This window comes from Lepus europaeus, chromosome 2 (genome assembly GCF_033115175.1).
Source record: "Lepus europaeus isolate LE1 chromosome 2, mLepTim1.pri, whole genome shotgun sequence".
NCBI classification, from domain to species: Eukaryota; Metazoa; Chordata; class Mammalia; order Lagomorpha; family Leporidae; genus Lepus; species Lepus europaeus.
This window is the reverse complement of record NC_084828.1, coordinates 29,377,058-29,399,506: the sequence shown is the minus strand read 5'-3', so window position 1 is coordinate 29,399,506 and position 22,449 is coordinate 29,377,058. Positions and strand designations below refer to the sequence as shown.

General features: G+C 40.8%; 1 protein-coding gene across 2 annotated transcripts; it reads right to left on the bottom strand.

Annotated features, from left to right (window-relative positions):
* Positions 1-33: 33 nt before the first annotated feature.
* BTG3 (BTG anti-proliferation factor 3) lies at positions 34-22,449 on the bottom strand. 2 transcript variants are annotated; one of them, XM_062206574.1, is made up of 5 exons: positions 22,285-22,444; positions 18,843-19,021; positions 13,384-13,521; positions 5,415-5,622; positions 34-707 (listed from the first exon to the last, which is right to left on the bottom strand). In XM_062206574.1, exons 2-5 carry the CDS (start codon positions 19,013-19,015, stop codon positions 468-470), a joined length of 759 nt encoding a protein of 252 aa, XP_062062558.1. In that variant the 5' UTR covers positions 19,016-19,021; positions 22,285-22,444; the 3' UTR covers positions 34-467. The 2 variants fall into 2 exon arrangements, with proteins under 2 accessions (XP_062062558.1, XP_062062561.1); XM_062206577.1 differs by lacking the exon at positions 13,384-13,521 and having other exon boundaries at positions 22,285-22,449.

Genomic DNA, 22,449 nt, shown 5'->3' with positions numbered 1-22,449 from the left:
CTTTTATTATACACAGAACAAAAACACACATCGTCATGCCTCAAACTACTTTTTATTTGCAACTACATGATTTCACGCAATTCTTCTAAGTAACAATGACATAAAATAGATTTCTTGTGTATAAATAACTTACATACTCTCCACTAAGTAAATGCTCAAAGGTGCTAGAACAGATCGTCAACTCCTACAGTGTTCTCGTATCCAACAGAGTTGATGCACAATATATAAATACTCAAGTCCAATATTAAAAACTCAGGCACTTGACTAACTTTAATAAAGTTTCTCAAACTATATCAATATATCTAAAGTGCATATATATAATTTTTAAGAAAGATTATTCTCAATAACTTCTCTATAAAAATAAGTTTGATGGTTTTGTCCATCTAACTTCACCACTATGAATATGAACTTTTTAACTTTTAATGTATAGTAAGGTTTCAACATTACAACTACAGAATCAAAAGAAGCTAGTGAGGTGCTAACATGTGAGGATTAATCCAATGATTCCGGTCACAATGCATTCCAGGAGGAGGTACCCATGTCACTGGAATCGGGCGATATGGTTTATTCTTTCTTCCCTGATTTGGATAACCAAATGGAACAGGAGGAGGGTAGTGATTCTGGTGACCGTTCCCTCGGTACATTCCTGGCTTTTTTCTGGGTAAAGGGTGCCACATTGGAAGAGGTGGGAATATTAGTTCTGAAATCTGTAGAGAAGAGAAAACATCAAGTTATTTCAATGGAAAAATTAGCTGTGTGTTAATGAAACTCTAGGTTACCTTCCAGATTCTTCATTAGAAGACAAACAAAAATCACTTAGCCACAACCATAACAGTAAGTATAAGTGACATTACTATGGTTAAGTCTAAATATATGATAATTGACCGATCATGTTTTCTGAATAAAGAAGTGAATAAACTCAACCACCACACTCAAAGTTCAACTAGAAAAGATCAAAACAGAATGAATGGAGGCTTTTGACAATACATCATATTTTAGATCAGAAGTTTCCACAGCACTAATAAGCAAAGAGTCAATGTGTAAGTGACTCCTTGCTATGACTTCAAACAAAAGCTGCTCACAGTCCAATACTTGTTTACTGAGCAGTAATAAAATCTTAGGAATAGAATGCAAATATTCTGAAAAAGTTCTCCAGCTGATTCTGAAGCAGCCAATTTAGTGCTTGGGAACAGTCAGGTGGGTATATCAAGTTCACATTCAAAATGTTCTTATCAGCAGCTTTGGATCTCTCTGCTCAGAATGCTACACCCTGTGATCTTCAGATTTCCCAGATGTCTAATTTGTTTTTGTAAGTACATTTAAAAAAAAAATTCACATTCTGTACAGCACCATATTAATGTGATAAAGTCCAACAGCACCAAAGGCCACAATGTGGAAAGTCCCTCTTTATCGAAGTAGGCTACCCAATTACCTATCTCAGGAGCAAATGACACCAATTTTTTTGTGTATCCCTTAAGAACTATCTTTGCATACACCTGTGGGCATATATCTATAATTAGATTAAAAAAAAAAGAAAAACTCGCATACACTCTTCTGTACTTGGTTTGGTAGACATATTTTCACTTGTCCTAGCAAATACGCAGAGATAGGATGCATATTTAACTTTAAAAGTGTTTCAGGGGCCCAGTGTTGTGGTGTAGTAGGTTAAGCCTCTGCCTGCGACACTGGCAACCCATACAGACATCAGTTTAAGTCTTGGATGCTCCTCTTCTGATCTAACTACCTACTAATGTGCCTGGGAAAGATTGGAATACAGGAAGAATCTCCTAACTCCTGGCTTTGGCCTGGCTTAGCCTTGACTATTGTGGCCATTTGGGGAATGAACCAACAGATGGAGGATCTCTCTCTCTAACTCTGATTTTCAAGTAAAGAAAATATAAATCTTTAAAAAAAAAAAAGTTTTTTAAAGTTGTTGTATCATTTTTCACTCCCACTAGCAGTTTACTAAACCTAGCTGCTTTGTATTCTTACAAGTACTTTGTGTTTTGAAAGTTTGTAATAGGCCGGCGCCGCGGCTCACTAGGCTAATCCTCCACCTTGCGGCGCCGGCACACCAGGTTCTAGTCCCGGTCGGGGCACCGATCCTGTCCTGGTTGCCCCTCTTCCAGGCCAGCTCTCTGCTGTGGCCAGGGAGTGCAGTGGAGGATGGCCCAAGTCCTTGGGCCCTGCACCCCATGGGAGACTAGGAGAAGCACCTGGCTCCTGCCATCGGATCAGCGCGGTGCGCCGGCCGCAGCGTGCCTACCGCGGTGGCCATTGGAGGGTGAACCAATGGCAAAAGGAAGACCTCTCTCTCTCTCTCACATTGTCCACTCTGCCTGTCAAAAATAAAAATTAAAAAAAAAATTTAAAAAAAAAAAGTTTGTAAGAAAGCTTTTCAGGAAATAGTTATTTCATTGTGGTTTTAATTCATACTTCCCTGGTGACAGGTGAGGTTAAGCAAGCTTTCATTTACTTATTGCCCATTCATGTAAGTTTATATAGTGTTTATTCACATCTTTTGCCAATTATTTTAAACTGTGTCATTTGTCTTTTATTATAGGAATGACTTCTAAAATATAATCTGGAAAAAGTTCTTTACACATATAGGTAATGAGAATATCTTGTCCCAGTCCATGGTTTGTACATTTTCTTAAAGCTTCTTTTGGTTAAAAGATTTTTCATTTTATCAGTATTTTCTCGTTAGTGTTTTTTTGTGACCCCTGGAATAAATCTTTGCCTATCTCAAGATAACAAAGGTATCTCCCTGTTCTCTTCTAAAGGCTTCAGAGATTTAGCATTTATAATTAGATCTGTGATCCATCTCTAATAGATTTTTTTGTGTATGGTGTCATGTAGCAGTTGATTTTTTTCCTTTCATATAATTATCCAATCGTTTTAGCACCATTTCTTGAGGACTTTGCTTTACGAATTACTTTGGCATTTTTTTTAAAAAAACTGTGTATGTGGGTCAATTTCTAGACTTTGTATGCTGTACCACTGATACATTTTTAACCTTAAATCATAAGCATAGTATCAAAGAATATAATAAGTATATATTAATTAATTTGAGTCCTCCAACTTGATACCTTCTTTTTTTTTTGACAGGCAGAGTTAGACAGTGAGAGAGAGGGAGACAGAGAGAAAGGTCCTCCTTCTGTTGACTCACCCCCCAAATGCCACCACGGCCGGCGCACTGCGCCGATCCGAAGCCAGGAACCAGCTGCCCCTTCCTAGTCTCCCATGTAGGTGCAGGGCCAAAGCACTCGGACCATCCTCCACTGCCTTCCCGGGCCACAGCACAGAGCTGGACTGGAAGAGGAGCAACCAGCACAGAATCCGGTGCCCAAACCGGGACTAGAACCCGGGGTGCTGGCACCGCAGGTGGAGGATTAGCCTAGTGAGCCACAGCGCCAGCCTTGATTCCTTCTTAAAATTTTGTCATTTCAAATCTTAAAATAAATCTGCCACTGAAAAAACTGCCAGCAGTTAATTTAATTTGGGACTTAGATAACAAAATTTTGAAGCAAAACTGCCACACATTTAAATGAATTCCAAGAATTCATGTAAAGGTAATTTGCAATATATTACACATCACACAGCCAAAAAAAAAAAAACCCTCACCAAAATATTTATCGTAAAGTTTACAAAATGATTCTATGATTCTGAGGTAAAAATATTTTACTTATCTATACAGGGAATTTCTCTGGAAGAACAGTGAAAACCTCCAAATCTGGTATTGAATGCTACTGTGGAAGGGTACAAGACTAGTGGTTGGAAAGAGAGTGAAGATCTCTCACTATTATACTCTTAGATTTTTTGAAGTTTCACAAAATGCATGTTAAAATATATACATATATCTCTGATTTCATAATCTTCAGAATTAATCTTTATCAAACATGCAAAGAAATTAACGATTGAAAAAAGGAATAAAGTTACACTGAAAGAATGTTAATTATATATGTATATGCTGAAAATAAAAATTTAATTCCTCATTATCAAACTTCAATTCTCTGCTTCTTACTCACTGTGTCTAAATTTTCATTTTAGCCAAATTGAACCCTACCATAAACCTAGTGTGTTCATTATGTCTAATTAAGACAGAATGATAAAAATAGCTATATTAATAAATCTACTCAAAATCAGAAATTCATGTCCAGAATAAGGCTCAATTAAAAAAATGTATTGATTTAAAAAAATGGTTGGTCAGGTGTTTACTCCAGTTAAGATATCTACATCCTGGGTTCAGTACCTGGCTCTACCTCTTGATCCTGCTTCTTGCTAATGAACACCCTGCAAAGTAGCAGTGATGGATCAAGTGACTGGTTTCTTGCAAAATACATGAGACCTGGATTGAGTTCCCAGATCATTGCTTTGGCTCCAGCCTAGACCTGGTCATTGTGGGTATATGAGGAATAGACTAGTACAAGAGAGTTCTTTTTCTATCTCAAATAATCAATCAATTTTACAAACCATTTTTCTTCTGCTCAAGAGTACTGTTTGGTCAAAAAATTTTCAAAGTGTATCAATCAGATTACTTTGGTATGTTAATACCAAAGTGAGCAAAATCTGTAAATGTAGGCATGCTAGCTATATATGACTGTTTAAATGAAGAGGGGGGCTGTTTTGGCATGAGCAAAAAATTAACCAAAAAATAATTTAGTGAAGTTACTGTTTAATAACAGAGACAAACAAGAAAACAAAACCCAAAGTTATAAACTGGAAATGTTAAAGACTACAAAAAAAGAGTGACAATTTCTGAATAAAATAAGGGATTTTAATATATCAGGAAAGTTTTATTATCATGAGTTATTTTTTCAACTTCCTTTTGAAATACATTCATTCTTGTTTTTTGTTTTTGTTTTCTTAAGATTTATTTATAAATAAAAGCTTATTTATAAATAAAATTAGAGAGAGAGAGAGAGAGAGAGAGACAGAGACAGAGGAGGAGAAGGACAGAGAGAGATTTTCTATCTGCTGGTTTACTCCCCAAAGTGGCTCCAACAGCCAGGCCTGGGCCAGATGGAAACTGGGAGCCAGAAGCCTCTTCCAGGTGTCCCTCACGGATGGCAGGGTACCAAGCACCTGCACTATCCTTGGCTGCCTTCTCATGCCATTAGCAGGAAGCTTGGATGGGAAGTAGAGCCTAGACTACCTGTGCCCCTATGGGATGCTAGTGCTGCAGGCAGAGGCTTCTACTGCTGGCCCCTATTTTAACTCTTTAATGAGACAGAACTTGATAAGTAACTTAGGATTCCTATTTATATCTCAAAGCAGTTTCTACCTACTGTGGGAAAGGCAGGAGCTACCAAAGTCTCAAATCAGAAATCTTGGGTAACCTGAGCAGGGCTACCTATACAACACTCTCGCAAGCCCAGTCCATCCCCTTCAATACAGAGGCATCTCATGATTACCTGGTACACAGGGCTTGGAGTTGCAGTCATCGAATTGGGTTTCACTTCCACTTCCTTACTTGTTTCTTCATCTGATGAAGAAGATCCTGAATGATAATCAGAGGTAACCTTATCAAAGGCCCTGGTAACTTTCTTGGAGATCTCATCCTTATTTTCATCCTCATTTTCAAAGCTGGCAACAATGAAAGCATTGTTTTTCTCTCCATACCTAAGTGCACATAAAAAACTCATAAATCTTAAAGTCGCATCAACAAAGCAAGAAATGTGCATAAAAACAATCAGGTCTGGACATGCCATTAATCCAAGGAAGAGAAGGAACCACCCCAGCACTAAATCTTAAACATCTCATATGTTAACCCAGCTCCGTGGCAGCAAACAGGCCACAGTTTCTACTTCTGGTTTATTTAGATACAAACAAAAATGATACCTTTTCTATATTTTCTTTTTTCTAACTCTTAACAAAATTTTTTTTTAAACATCAAAAAAAAATTCATTGTTCTCATCACATTTTTTTTTAAAAGATTTATTTATTTGAAAATCAGAGATACACAAAGAGAGAAGGAGAGGCAGAGAGAGGTCTTCCATCCACTGGTTCACTCCCCAATTGGCCACAATGGTTATAGCTGTGCCGATCTGAAGCTTCCTCCAAGTTTTCCACACAGGTGCAGGGGCCCAAGCACTTGAGCTATCTTCTACTGCTTTTCCCAGGCCATAGCAGGGAGCTGAATTGGAAGTGGAGCAGCCAGGACTTGAACTGGCACCCATATGGGATGCCGACACTACAGACAGCACCAACCCCTGTGCTGATTATATTTTAACATGCACTAATGAAATTGTAGAGTAAAAATTTTTAATATATATATACTAAAATGTAATCTTTTTTTTTTTTAAAAGATTTATTCATTTTATTTGAAAGCCGGAGTCAAAAAGACAGGGAGTTACAGACAGAGATCTTCCATCTGCTGGCTCACTCCCCAAATGGCCATAATGACCAGAGCTGATCCAATCCGAAGCCAGGAGCTTCTTCCAGGTCTCCCACACGGGTATAGGGGCCAAAGCACTTGAGCCATCTTCCACTGCCTTCCCAGACCATAGTAAAGAGCTGGATCAGAAGAAGAGCAGCCTAAGGCTGGCGCCACGGCTTACTAGGCTAATCCATTTGAGGCGCAGGCACCCCAGGTTTCATCCCATTTGGGGCGCCGGTTCTGTCCTGGTTGCTCCTCTTCCAGTCCAGCTCTCTGCTGTGGCCCGGGAAGGCAGTGGAGGATGGCCCAAGTGCTTGGGGCCCTGAACCCACATGGGAGACCAGGAGGAAGCACCTGGCTCCTGGATTCGGATCAATGCAGTACACCAGCTGCAGTGGCCATTAGGGGGGTGAACCAATGGAAAAGGAAGACCTTTCTCTCAGTCTCTCTCTCTCTAACTCTGCCTGTCAAAAAAAAAAAAAAAAAAAGTAGAAGTAGAGCAGCCTGGACTCAAACCAGTGCCCATATGGGATGCCAGCACTGCAGGTCAGGGCTTTAACCCACTGTGCCACAGCACTGGCCCCTTTAAATATTTTAAATGACCACCATACAGTGTGTATCCTAGTAATTTAAGTCACAACTCAACTAGACATTTCCTCTGAGGTTTAATCTTAGGATGATTAAATGATAAGTGGTCAGTTTTTTATATTCACAATGACAAAAATGAAAATTCAAGCAGTTATGGAAGTTAAAGAAAAACCTTAATGAGGAAAAATATTGAGAATTTTTTCGTGAATCATATTGGTTACTACATAGATTACTAAGATAACTGTTCACTTCTCACCTTATTTTAAAAGAATAAAATGATCAAGTCCTTTCATCTTTATAAATCATTTTGAAAGCTTGATGTAAGAACAATTTAAGAATCATACTATGGCCGGCGCTGTGGCTCACTAGGCTAATCCTCCACTTGTGGCACCGGCACCCCGGGTTCTCGTCCTGGTTGGGGCGCTGGTTGTATCCCAGTTGTTCCTCTTCCAGTCCAGCTCTCTGCTGTGGCCCGGGAAGGCAGTGGAGGATGGCGCGAGTGCTTGGGCACTGCACCCTCATGGGAGACCAGGAAGAAGTACCTGGCTCCTGGCCTTGGATGGGCGCAGTGCGCCGGCTGTGGTGGCCATTTTGAGGGGGGTGAACCAACGGAAGGAAGACCTTTCTTTCTCTCTCTCACTAACTCCGCCTGTCAAAAAAAAAAAAAAAAAAAAAAAAAAAGAAGGAAAATACTTTCTGCAATGAGAGAAATAGCATAATGGACAACAAAACCAAGTTTTTATTCAGAGGACAAAGGAGCAACCAACAAATCTATTTAAATAGATTATATAATGTAAACATTATAAAACAATTTTTAGTATGTTAGGACAATGGAAATTGTTCTTACACAATACGTAAAAACCCAGAAACACAACTAGTTATTCTTTTTAAAATTGTTTTGAAAGTTTATTTTATTTATTTGAAAGGCAGAGTAACACAGAGACGGAGAGAGACATAGATCTTCCATCTGCTGGTTCAATCCCCAAATGGCTGCAACCACCAAGACTGGGTCAGACTGAAGCCAGGAGCCAAGAGCCTCTCCTGGGTCTCCCATGTGGGTGCAGGAGCCCAAACACTTGGGCCATTCTCCACTGCCTTCCTGGGCCACAGCAGAGAACTGGACTGGAAGAGGAGCAACTGGGACTAGAACCAGTGCCCACATGGAATGCCAGCACCGCAGGCAGAGGATTAACCAAGTGAGCCACAGCACCAGCCCAATATCAGCTTTATTAACTCAAATTTCTTGGACCTAAACTATTCAGTTCTGTATCTTGCCTGTGTAATATTTCCATCTTCCTGGTAAGTGAAGTTGCTGATATTATTACTGGGATTTTTTTTTTTTTTTTTTTTTTGATAGGCAGAGTTAGACAGTGAGAGAGAGAGAAAAAGAAAGGTCTTCCTTCCGTTGGTTTACCCCCAAAATGGCCACCATGGCTGGCGCACTGCAATGATCCAAAGCCAGGAGTCAGGTACTTCCCTCCTGGTCTCCCACGCGGGCGCAGGGCCCAAGCACTTGGGCCATCCTCCACTGCCTTCCAGGGCCACAGCAGAGAGCTGGACTGGAAGAGGAGCAACTGGGACAGAACCGGCACCCTAACCGGGACTAGAACCTGGGGTGCCGGCGCTGCAGGCAGAGGATTGGCCTAGTGAGCCACAGCACCGGCCATATTACTGTAGTATTAAAATGCACAGTTAATTTCTCAGGAGTGTTAGTAACAAACGATTTTTGTTTTGTTTTTTTTAAAAAGATTTATTTATTTATTTGAAAGAGTTACACAGAGAGAGGAGACGCAGTTGGCTCCAAGGTTGGAGCTGTGCCGATCCAAAGGCAGGGGCCAGGAACCTCCTCTGGGTCTCCCATGCAGGTGCAGGGGTCCAAGCTCTTGAGCCATCTTCTACTGCCTTCCCAGGCCATAGAAGAGAGCTGATGGGAAGTGGAGCAACTGGGTCTTGAACCGGCGCCCATATGGGATGCTGGCACTTTAGGCCAGGGCGTTAACCCGCTGAACCACAGCGCCGGCCCCAACAATTTTTTTTAAAGATTTATTTTATTTCTTTGAAAGCGTTACAGAGAGAGGTAGAGCCAGAAGAGAGAAAGGTCTTTCATCTGCTGGTTCACTCCCCAAATGACTGCAACGGCCAGAGCTGAGCTGATCCAAAGCCAAAAGCCAGGAGCCTCTTCTGGGTCTCCCACAATGGTACAGGGGCCCAAGGACTTAGGCCATCTTCCACTGCTTTCCCTGGCCTTAGCAGAGAGCTGAATCAGAAGTGGAGCTGCCAGGATGCACACTGCAGGCTGGGGCTTTAACCCAGTGTTCATACCACTGGCACCTAACAGACAACTTTTAAACATTCCACTTTTAAACAAGGCAATGCTAAAACATTAAGGTCAATTTAGTTAATTTGAAACAATCAATAGTATCTAAAACTCTTGCTATGGTTTGAATAGAACATAGCTCTCAACTCACGCAGGTTATCAAATTCCAAGATCACAGGTAGATTTTGGAAAAGTAGAAATTTAATCCAATTATGGCATCTACAGGTGGTACTAGTAGGAGTTCCATAGGTTATGGTAGGCATGCCCTTGGAAGATAGTTCTCAAGACAGGGTTGGTTATAAAAGCTAAGATGGCTGTGGCTGTGGTGTAGAAGGTAAAGCCACCACCTGCAGTGACAGCATTCCACATGGCTCTGGTTTGAGTCACGACTGCTCCACTTTCAATCCAGCTCTCTGCTATGGCCTGGGAAAGCAGCGGAAGATGACACATATCCTTGGACCCCTGTACCCATGTGGGAGACCAGGAAGAAGCTCCTGCTTCAGATTGGTACAGCTCCAGCCATTGTGACCATCTGGGGAGTAAAACAACGGATAGAAGACCTCTCTCTCTCTCTCAGCTTCTCTGTAACTCTGTCTTTCAAATAAAATAAATCTTAAAAAAAAAAAAAAATAAGATGAACCTAGTCACTCTGTTCCTAGTTTCCCATATGATCCTTCCTCCACAACCATCTGCCACTGCCCTCTGGCCTCACCAGATGGAGAAACCACTGAGACTCATTAAATCTTGGACTATGAACCTCTGAATCTATAAAGTAAAATAAACCTCCTTCCTTCATCAATAACTTGTCATAGGTATTTGATTATAGTGATGAAAAACTTATAACCACCAGAAAAATAAAAAACGACTGCAGAAATTACAAAAAGTTATAAAGTATGTTGGATAATGAAACTAACAGCCATTTTTAGATCTTCTTATCATAGGAAGGATCTGTTCTGCATCTTCTCAAAGCGATAACCTTTCTGACTATATGACACTCTTATATTCTTTTAGCATTTTATACCAACAGAGTTAAGTGAAGACCATGAAGAATGTTCAACATTCTTCAATTTTTAAAATAACTTTAGTCTCTACTATGCCAATGAAGTATTTTCAAAGACTCAGATATTTGTTCAATTATATAACTACTACATTAGCATTGTTTTATTTTTTCAGAATATTTGATCTTTCCAGTTTGGGTTCAAAAATCCTTCTGAACATCTCAACTCCTCCATTAATTTGCTTAATATCAATCACCTTTACTCATTTGCTCATAGTTCTATTGGGGGTTCTGTTTATCACTGAATGAGCACTCTCCATTCTGAAGGTGATTCGTATTAGCTGTGAAAAAAAGAAAAATCGCATCCTAGCCAAACTATGGCAAAATTTTAATGTCAAATATTAGAAGGTTACTGAATGCAAAGATTTTCTTAAGTTAATAAGATGAAAGCACAGTGGTTTTTCATTATATGGAATTATCAAGTAATAAAGTATCCACTTAAGAAGGATATCTATATAACCAAAGTTTTTAATCTTAAGATGCCAATATTAATTTTAAGCACTTAAAATAAATACGTCCAAAGCTTTTATATAATTACCCAATTCCTAAACAACCCTGGACATAAAATCTTTTTGATGATTTAGGATCATTTATTAAATATTAAACATTTGTGTGATGATATCTTTCTTCTAATCCTTTTTAGTGTTCTCACTCTTTCCTCTATGTCATACTATTTGACTTTTTTTGGTAGCTTTTATAACCTTTCAAATGCTACTTCTAATTTTTTATGGGCTGAGGAACTACACAAATCCTTTAAAGAAGTGTGTTAAAAGAGTCAGTCAGGATCTAAGTACAGGTTAAATTTAGAAAGTTGTACAATATAGTAACTTTCATATTTCTTGTAAACTAAAGTCTTCTGTAGGGGTGCAGAAGTTGATGTCTCCAAAGTCTGATACTGGCCTAAGGTGAGTTCTTTATTAGTTCTAGAATCTAAAAATATTTTATCTTCTCAGATCTATATTCAAAATGGCTTGCTCTTCCCTTTACACAGTGTTGGGGAAACTTCATCTCCATAAGACCTTCTACGTTAGTTTCCCAAAGAAACCAGCTTATATCAACTGCTGAAAATCAAGTAGTCTCTAGGAATGATCTTGACAAAATATACATGTGTTTTTAGCATTATCTTCACTCCCATTTGAATGCTAAGGATCAGTGTGTGACCACCTTAAGAAAAGAGCATACAGTTAAGTTTGCATCAAAAACCAGCTCCCGGGAATGCAGTGGAGGATGGCCCAAATTGTTGGGCCCTGCACTTGTAAGAGACCAGGAGAAGCACCTGGCTCCTGGCTTCGGATCAGTGTGGTGCGCCGGCCGCAGTGGCCATTGGAGGGTGAATCATTGGTAAAGGAAGACCTTTGTCTCTCTCTCTCTCTCACTGTTCACTCTGCCTGTCAAAAACAAAACAAAACAAAACAAAAACAAAAACCAGCTTCACTATAATGAACAAAGGAATGATCAGGTGAATGGTATTTCAAAACAAGAGAAACAGCTTAAAGGTACAGACATAGGAAAAGTTTCAGGTGGGAAAACAGGGAAGTTAGGTTAGTTTCCATGACTGTGCAGCCTGTTCCTCCTTCCTGGAATGTTAACATTTTGTTACCTAGTCAGCCTGGATTCATCCTTCTCCTCCCAGCTGGTCACTCCCCAATTGGCTGCAATGCTTGAGCTGTGCCAAAGCCAGCAGCCAGGAGCTTCTTCCAGGTCTCCTATGTGGGTGCAGGGGCCCAAGGACTTGGGCCATCTTCTACTGCTTTCCCAGGCCATAGCAGAGAGCTGGATGGGAAGTGGAATAGCCGGGACTCGAACTGGCGCCCAAATGGGATGTGGCACTGCAGGCAGTAGCTTTACCCGCTACGCCACAGCACCATCCCATGGATGTTTTCTGAATGAATGGAGTTCAAACAGACTTCATACCTAGCACTTTACAATTATGCTCATTAAGAGATATTGAGGGGCTGGTGCTGTGGTGTAGTGGGTAAAGCTGTTGCCTGCAGTGCTGGCATTCCATATGGGCGCCAGTTCGAGTCCCAGTTGCTCCACTTCCCATCCAGCTCTCTGCTATGGCCTGGGAAAGCAGAAGATGGCCCAAATCCTTGGGCCCTTGCACCTGAGTGGGAGATCCGAAATATGCTCCTGGCTCCTGGCTTTGGATCAGTGCAGCTCCAGCCATTGCAAATATTTAGGGAGTGAACCAGTGCATGGAAGAACTCTCTATTAAACAAATCTTAGAGAGAGAGGGGCTAGTGCTGTGGTGTAGTAGGTAAAGCCACCGCCTGCAGTGCCAGCATCCCATGGGTGTGGGTTTGAGTCCTGGCTGCTCCACTTCTGATCCAGCTCTATGCTAATGTGCCTGGGTAAGCACCAGAGGATGGCCCAAGTCCTTGGGCCCCTGCACCCACATGGGAGACCCAGAGAAGGCTCCTGACTCCTGGCTTCGGACTGGCCTAGCTCTGGCCGTTGTGGCCATTTCAGGAGTGAACTAGCAGATAAGAAGATCTGATATCTCTCTCCTCCCCTCCCACCTGTTTAATTCTACCTTTCAAATAAATAAGTCATAAGACAGAGATTGAGAAGTAACTTTCATTATGAAAACAAAACCATGAAGAATCATTTAGTGACCTACAAACAAAAAAAAGGGGGGGGGGAGAGTAGACAAGATACCAACTAAAGTTATTATCTAATATTATTTGAAATTAGCTTCTTCCTAATTTGAAGAAGGCAAAGTGTACCAACAATGAAGGACAGTAATTGAGTAAGAGGAGTCCAGGTGTCTAAGTTTCTACTTCCTGGAATACAATAAAATTCTTGGCAATGCTCTGGAAAAATCCTGCCAAATCATTTTCTGAGTCACTAGCTTTAAGGATATAACCTAACCATTCCTTCACCATCACTTCAAAAAGGGTACTCATAAAATTCATATCTGGGAAAGCCAAATCACCAGTTCTAGGACATAATGATACACAGGCAAGTTAAATATGGCAGAATTTTGTAAAATAGTTCCAGCATGGTAAATTAGTTAAGCTGCCAATCTCATGAACTCACCGACAGCACACCTCACATGGGTCCACCCAGAGAGTGAGCTCCTTTGGCAAGCCCAGGTCACTGTACAAGATGCAGCTGTTCTCACAGGCTTTCAGGACATCAGGATCAACTCTCTGAAACTTATTGACACGAATGCATCTACAACAAAGTAAAGTTGCATTAATAGCTTTAACAAATCTTAACCAAAAATCTTTATATATATTTATTGCCAAGGTGTATAATAATAAAGGTACCCTGATGGAGAACTCAGGAGCATATTTATACTAAATAAGTAATAAATGTGAGCTATAGGCTAAATAAAATGCAGTGTAAGACTGCCTAGTCTCATGAAAAGATGATAGCATTTAAGTAGGCCCAGGGAAATCACTAGAACTGGCTCTTATTCAGTTTACATAGACTACTCAGCCATATGCATATGTTAAATGAGCAAGGAGTATGAAAATTTCAAGAATTACTTAGAACTTTGACGGTTAAGAATTTCTGTAAGCTAAGTTCCTATAACAAAATTTCTTAAAAAAAAAACTCAATATTTTAAATGATAGTTGGAAATTCTTGTTTTGATTCATTTATTTTTTTAAGATTTATTTATTTATTTGAAAGGCAGAGTTATATAGAAAGAGGGCGAGATAGAGATCTTCCATCCACTGGCTCAATCCCCAAATGTCTACAATAGCCAGAGCTGGGCTGATCTAAGGTCAGGAGCCAGGAGCTTTTTTTGGGTCTCTCAGGTGGGTGGCAGGGGCCCAAACACTTGAACCATCTTCCACTGCTTTCCCAGTCGCATTAGCAGGGAACTGGATCGGAAATGGGGCAGGTAGGACTCAACACCCATATGAGATGCCAACGCTGCAGGCTGCAGCTTTACCCACTATGCCATGGCACCAGTCCCCATTTATTTGTTTTTACCTCTCAAATACTTAAGTGTTAAGAGGGTATCTTTTGCCTCACCCATTGCTGTTCTATAAACAGAATACAAAACCATTCATATCATATACTTATTATTAAAATATAATCCTAAAATGTTATTCTTATTTAATATGCATTACCATTTTTTTAAAAAGAAAAATACAAATAAGTAAAAAGAAATTCTAAACCCCTGGAGCCCCTGCTGTATTTTTTTTGCCTAAGAAATACCCCATCTACCAATATAATGTTCAAGATCTACTACATTGAATGCAAAAATACATAATGAAATAAGCATTCTGATTAAGTAGGGAAATGGCAGATACAGTTTAAAGTATAAACTGTCGGGGCCGGCGCTATTAATGCTCTGGCCTGAAGTGCCTGCACCTCATATGAGTGCCGGTTCTAGTCCCAACTGCTCCCTCTTCCAATCCAGCTCTCTGCTATGGCCTGGGAAAGCAGTAGAAAGTGGCCCAAGTCCTTGGGCCCCTGCACCCATGTGGGAGACCCGGAAGAAGCTCCTGGCTCTGGATCAGCACAACTCTGGCCTTTGCAGACAATTGAGGAGTGAACTAGTGGATGGAAGAACCCCCCCCCCCTTTCTCTGCCTCTCCTCTCTCTGTGTAGCTCATTCAAGTAAATAAATAAATCTTTAAAAAATAATAAAATAAAATAAAGTATGAACTGTCTACAATCAACTATTAATCAAGAAAATCGAGTTTTAGTACTAGTCCTAGTACTCGTTTATTGGGTGAGCTTAGACATAATTTTTTTCTCCAGACCTGAGCTGTAAAATATGGAAATACAAGTTAAATGACAGGCAGTAATTGCACCATAAAAACAGTATCAAGAGGAATGTTCTATTTTATGTTTAAAAAGTTAAATTTTTTATTAGTTGGCTTCAGTTTTCATGAAAAAATTTTCATTAGGTAACAGCTAATAATAAATGTTGCTGTAATCTTTTTGAAAGTTTACTGTACCACAATTTCCTAAACAGCTTCCTTAACTTTTAATTGTCACAATTATCCTATGAATTAGACCCTATTTTCTCCACTGTAAGGAAAAAAGGAGGCAGAAAGCATGAGTAACTTTCCCAGCATCACATAGCTAATAAGTGATGTATCCAGGGATCAAATCCAGGCTATCAGACTCCAAAGTTCATGTTATTTAACAATATCCTATGCTGTCTGTCCATATCTGTCATAACATCACCATTAATGATATTACAAATTCAGAGTGAAAAAGACTAGGGCCAGCACTGTGGTGCAGCAGGTAAAGCTGCCACTTGCAGTCCCATATGGATGCTGGTTCAAGTTCCAGCTGTTCCACTTCTGATCCAGCTCTCTGCTATGGTCTGCGAAAGCAGTGGAAGACAGCCCAAATCCTTGGGCCCCTGCACCCACGTGGGAGGCCCGGAGGAAGCTCCTGGCTACTGGCTTTGGATCAGCGCAGCTCCAGCCATTGCGGCCAACTAGGGAGTGAACCAGTGGATGGAAGATCTCTCTCTCTTTCCTTTCTCTGTGTAACTCTTTCAAATAAATAAATAAATCTCTTTTTTTAAAAAAAAAGATTGCTTTATAGTATGTAAGATGCTTCTTAATCATTTTTATAAGATGGAGCTACATCTACAGATTCTAATGTGTGGAGTAATTCCTAAGTCCCATGTGCCCTAAGATCAAAAGTAGTTAAAGGTAAGGAGATATATCTTAGGTATACTTTTATACATCTTAAAATTATATGTAAATATGGATACTATACAAACCCTGCTTCAACCAACTGATGTACCTTACATATTTTTATACATTTTTTTACTCATACAGTGATTACTTATCTATTAATTACTGTTCAAAAATAAGTTTTTAAAGGTTGCATAAAAACAGTCTATGATTTACTTAATGTTGAGTTTAGTTCTTTCCAATTTTGCAATTACGAAATGTAAAAAACATCCATATTCATATATATTTGTCTGCATTTCTGATTATGCTTTTAGAATAGATTCAACTTACTGTTGTTTAAAGGCATAAAGTTTTTTTTTGGTTAAGATTAATTTATGGCCGGCGCCGTGGCTCACTTGGCTAATCCTCTGCCTGCGGCGCTGGCACCCTGGGTTCTAGTCCCGGTTGGGATGCCGGATTCTGTCCCGGCTGCTCCTCTTCCAGTCCAGCTCTCTGCTGTGGCCCGGGAAAGCAATGGAGGATGGCCCAAGTGCTTGGGTCATGCACCCGCATGGGAGACCAGGAGGAAGCTCCTGGCTCCTGGAGACACAGAACTTGCATCTACTGGTTTATACCCCAAATGGCCTCAGCAACCAGGTATGGCTCAGGTGGAAACCAGCAGCCAGGAACTCCATTCTGGTCTTCCAAATGGGTGGCAAGGGGCCCAAGAACTGGACCATCTTCTGCTGCCTTCCTAAGTACATTTGTAGCAAGCTGTATCAAAAATGGAGCAGCTGAGGAGCCGGTGCTGTGGCGTAGTAGGTAAAGCCGCTGCCTGCAGTGCCAGCATCCCATATGGGCACCAGTTTGAGTCCCAGCTGCTTCACTTCCAATTCCGCTCTCTGCTATGGCCTGGGAAAGCAGTAGAAGATGGCCCAAGTCTTTGGGCCCCTGCACCCCCGTGGGAGAACCAGAAGAAGCTCCTGGCACCCGATCGGCAAGGCTCTGGCCATTGTGGCCAATTGCAGAGTGAACCAGCGGATGGAAGACCCTTCTCTCTCTCTGCCTCTCCTTCTCTCTCTGTAATTCTGACTTTGAAGAAAATAAATCTTTTAAAAAAAAAAAGAAAGTGGAGCAGCTGAAACACAAATGTGCACTGTGATATGAGATGACAGCCTTGCAAACCATAGCTTAACCCGCTGAGTCACAACATTTTACGTCAGGTGTAAATATTTTTATAGAGCTTGATAGTATTGCGAAACGGCCCTCCACAAGCATCTTATTTGTATACTTTGCCATGAAGTAATTTTAATATACAAATATTTTGAAAGAAAAGAAAGTTCCAACTATTCTATGGATTGAAGACTCTCTGATTCTATATTCTCACTTTCATAATAGTTAACAACCTACTATCATATCTAATAGTTTTCTATTTCAAACACAGCTTCAACAATGACTCAATACTTCTGATCACATGCCAACTGAATCCTGTATAATTTTTTTCCAGGCTTTAGAATTAATGGAAGTGAAACCTTACACTGTCTGATCTTTAAGTATGTACTTGACAGTGCCTTCTACAGTAATAGTATGGTGGTACTTCCACCATACTATTTTGGTACTTCCAAAAGCCTTGATTCAATGTCAATTAGATCAGTGTAAAAAGCCTCAACAGCTCTAACTCACAAAAGCTGGTCACTCTATCACAAATGAAGATAGGTAGAGAAAAATTAGGAGAATGAAGTAAGAAGATGAAAAGATACTAATTACTTTCTTTGTCAAAATAAAACAAGCTCACCTGGCTTTTAGCAAAGAAGATATAACTCATATTTTCACCTCCCTTCCAGACTTCTTCAAAAGTCTTAACACTTATAAAAGCCCAGTGACTGAAAGGAAGGAAGTCCTTTTTATAGCAAAGCAGAGAAATGGTGATGTGTGGAGGAAATTTTAGGGACAGCAGCATACACAAATGAAAGAGAATTTCTGTAGTTGTTTGGATCACAACTATTCCACTTGTATTTCTTTATTTCAATCTACAAATGAGGCAAAGTTTGACAGCTCAGTTTAGAACATTCTCAACCCAAGTTCCTGAGTGGTCACATAAACACTAGGAAGTGAGCATGCCAGGACATGTTTTGCAGGAACATGCTCTTCTTTATTTCAATTTGGAAATGTGACTTACAAACCACAACACAAAAGACAGCTGCAAGTGAGAATTCTCTTCTTCCTAAGTGCCAAGGCAGCAAAAATTTCATGTGAGTCTGGAGTCATTTATACCTCAGTCTAAATCCCAGAGCTAGTATTTGCCAGTTGTGGATCACAAGTGAATTATCTTCACCTGCAAAGTAACAGTGGCTTCTACGACACAGAATCATACATAACATAAATTAGACTACTCCAACAAATGTAAAGAATATATTAGGTGTCCAATAGCCTCAGTTCTTTTCTGTCCAGTTTTTTTTTCAAAAACTTTGTACAATGTGGTTTTTTTTTTTGGACAGGCAGAGTGGATAGTGAGAGCGTGATTTAGTTTTAGATACAATATGACTCATTTTCCTTAACTCTTACCATACCAATTTACAAGTAATCAGGTGTCCTTTAGAACTGTGAAAACCCCAAGCACCTATCATGCACAGATAGATGCATTCAGTAAGGAGTCAAGACAATAACCCTAACAGACTAACCTCTTAAAGAGATGATAGCACTGGGTTCCCCCAGACAGGCAGTGGGACCCCACCAACAAACAGGTGTATTTTAAAATACCTAGATACCCCCACAGAGTTCTATATTTTGCAGATACAACTACAACAGACATAAGCTGGATGTCCTCTAGTCCTGCATTCACTACAGAAATTTATCAGCTGCTTCACTTAGCCTAATTCAATTCTTAATCTAGTCCTTTACCTGTAGGCCTGTCCTTTTGATGGTTTCTCTGGATACCAGTGATTTTTGTACTTTTCTTGAAGTATCAGAGTCAGTTTTTCAGCAAACCTCTCAACTGCCTCTTTTTTCAACTTGTCATGTTTTCGAACCAGCCTTGTGAAAAAGAAGACAACAGCAGCAATTTCATTCTTCATTTTTTCCTGCAAAGATAAAACATGTTTTCTCAAAAAACCAAAATATAAAAACTAGAAGATAAAGTTTTCTAAGATATTGCTCCTATTGTTTCCCTTTTTCCTTTCAATTTTATCTTGTGCTTCACTGGCTCAAATCTAGAGTTAGGGAACAGTCACTAATTTGTAAAAACGTCTTATTATAAAATAAGACTTAAGAATAATACCACTTAGCTTTGTGAAGAAGTTCAACAGAGAGAAAATCCCAGATCGCTCCTATGGGCTAAAATTTAGTGATATTACACAGGATACTGTTAATACTATATAGTTTCTAATAAATACATCAATATTCATCAAAAAAGCTTAAAATTCTTCGACATGATTTGAACTTTAAAACTGAATAAAGTCCACTTTAAATATAGTATTGTTCAGACATTTTTGGTAGTCTGCTAGCTCCTGGAAAGGTTAAACAGAGTTAACCATATGTTTCCAAATTCTACTTCCAGCTATATACCCTGGACAAATGAAAACATTATGTCCACAAAAACTATAAGTGGCCAGGAGATTCATAATAGCAAAAAACCTGAATAGCACAACCTGAATATCCACCAACTGATGAATGAGCAAATAAAGTGTGTTATATAAATATAATGGAATATTATTTGGCAATTAAAAGGAATAAAGCACTCATACATGCTGCAACATGGGTGAACCTAAAATACATTATGTTAAGGGAAAGAAGGCAGTGACAAAACACCATTCATAAGCAATGTACAGTAATAAACCTGTATACACAAAAAGTAACATGTAGTGACCTAGAGGTAGGAGGATTGTAGGTAAACAAAGGATGATGCTAATTAAGTACAAGGTTACTTTTTGAGGTAATGAAAATATTCTAAAATTGACTATGGTGATGGCTCTACAATTAATTCTGTGAATATACTAAAACTATCTCAATGAGGCTGTTATACATAAAAAATTCAGTATTGGAGTTTCTGTAAGTACTCTTTCAGGGACTGAGATAAATTTACCTAAAGGTCAAAAAAGAAATAGTGACTATCAAAATATATTTAAGAGAACAGAAATCCAGTTACCCATAGAAAAACTAAAAAACTGAAAATTTAGCTACATTTTGCAACTGCCTAAAACAAAACATAACAAAACAAAAAAGACCCTTTTTAAAACAGAGGATCTCACTTATCATTAATTAATTTGTAAAGGCAAAAAATGTTCTCCAGGGATTGTTTCAATATATATCTTTAGTCAATGAGCTCTTTCATTTGACTGCTGTAAGTACCCTGGAGTTATTCAGATGTTGCATTTACTAAGCAACATCACCTTTTTTGGATCCAGTTATTAAATCTATACAGCTTTTGCTATGTTAAGTATAAAAACTGACTAACCTAGCAATCAACAGTTTGTGTTCCCACACATTCAAAAAACAAAGCTGTTAGCTTTATTTTTTTTTCACCCCTCAAACTGCTCTTTAACTTTCTCTTCATGTGATTACTCCGTGTTTGAACAAAGGACTTCAGTGTGAAATAAATTCTATATAGTTATCTGAGAGCTGTGCTGGCAGCCACGGTCAACCTGATCCTGGATGGGGAGACACCCAAACCTTCCTCCTGGAACCCTAGAATGCCAAATACTCCATCTATGACTAGCTACCAGTTACTGTACACAGGTTCGCACACACAACCCCAACCCACTACATCTGCTGGACAACCTCTTCCCTAAAAATGTGAGCCATTTTTACTTTATAAAGCGGCATTTATACTCTACCGCGTTATGATGGAGGTTGGGAACCATTGCAATTTAATACATGGTTTGGGAAGAAAGTTGCTGAGAGAACTACATTAGCCTCCACCCTATCAAAAAGAAAAAATTAAAAAAAAAAAAACAAAAAAAAAAACACAAGGAACTACATTAAAGAAATATACTGAATCCCATACTAGATCATTCTCTTCTTTCATTAAATTTGCCAACTATGTGCTACATATAGGAGTTTGGAGTTTTCCTTTTGTTTGTTCAGTTTCATACCAAAATATAAAAAAGAAAGGAAGGAAAGAACCACTTTAGTGGCTGCTTTTAGTTGTAACACAAGATGAGTCATACGGACTTTATTTATTTATTTTTTCTGTTTGCAAGAATGATGACTGGGAAAGCTGAAAAATAAACCCAGCCCCACCAGTATTCTAGGATATCAAAAAATAAAAGAGGGAGCGTTAAAAAGCCAGAGGTCAACCTAAAGCAAGCGGAGCCAAGATGACATTAGACATCTTGATTTAGAGTAAGTGGCCGCAATCCCTCCACCCACACTCCCATTTTAAATATTGTACGATGACGTCATCCTGGGACGTCGTCACCGCGGCGGTGGCTCCTCAAGTTCTACTTTGTTCCACAAGCTCCCCTGCTCTCGGCTGCGTGGAGAAAACCCAAAGGAAAACCAAGCCGGGCTTTCCAGGATTGTATAACTTTGTACTTTTCCCTCCCTCATACGGACAAGACAATGGTAACCGTTTCCAGAACCGAGTGTTTCTCATGCTGGACGTCCCCTAGGTTGAGGGAGCGGGAGGCATGGCCCGCGCCGGTGAGGAGCCCTTGACCAGCCTCAGCGCTACAAAGCAGGCTCCAGAATTTTCCAAGGGGCCGGGAGTCTGACTTTGTGAAGCCATCAAAAGCTGCTGCTAAGCACTCCCGCTGGGGTCTGAGGAGAGCGAGGTGAGCAGGCATCAAACATCTCCACCCACTCCTGAGGAAAGAAGGGCCTGCGAGCTGCGCCCAACTTCTGCAATCCCGGTTTCCCCCCAAGTTCAAGGGCGAGGGGCCACGGGGAGTCCAGTTGGCTGTCTCCTCCCCACACAACATCCCCGGGTTCGACGATCAGGGCTCCCCTGAGGCGCGCGACCCTCCAGAAAGCAAGCGGGGTCCAGGGTTCCGGAAAACACACCAACGCCAAGGGGACTGGCAGAAAGGGAAAAGGCGCAGGTCTGTCGCCCACCCTGAGGCGGAAGGGAACGCGCGGTGGAAACGTGGCAGGAGCCTCGGGGCGGCGTCTGTCCCTCAGCGGCCCGCCGCGGGTCCCGCCGCCATCCTCGCGGGCGACCTCCTCAGCCTCGGCTTGGCGCCGGGCCGGAGCCCCTGGACCCCGGTTCGATCCCGCCCCGCTCCCCTTTCCTCGGCGCCCCGCCCGCCAGCGAACCTCGACGTGGCCTCCGGAACGCCCGGACCACCCTCCCCCGCGACGCCCTCAGCCCCGCCATGTCCTCCTACCCCCAATCCCGTCTCCTCACCGCCGCCGCCGCCGCTCTGGGCTTGCAGATGCGTCTGCTTGGACCGTGTCCGGGCAAGGAACCGAGGGAGCCGCCTCAGGTGGCCCGCGCTCGGCGACAGGGAGCTCAGAGAGCCTCGTCCGGCGCGTGCAGCTCCCGCGTCGTCGGGCGGCCAGGCGCGCGCTG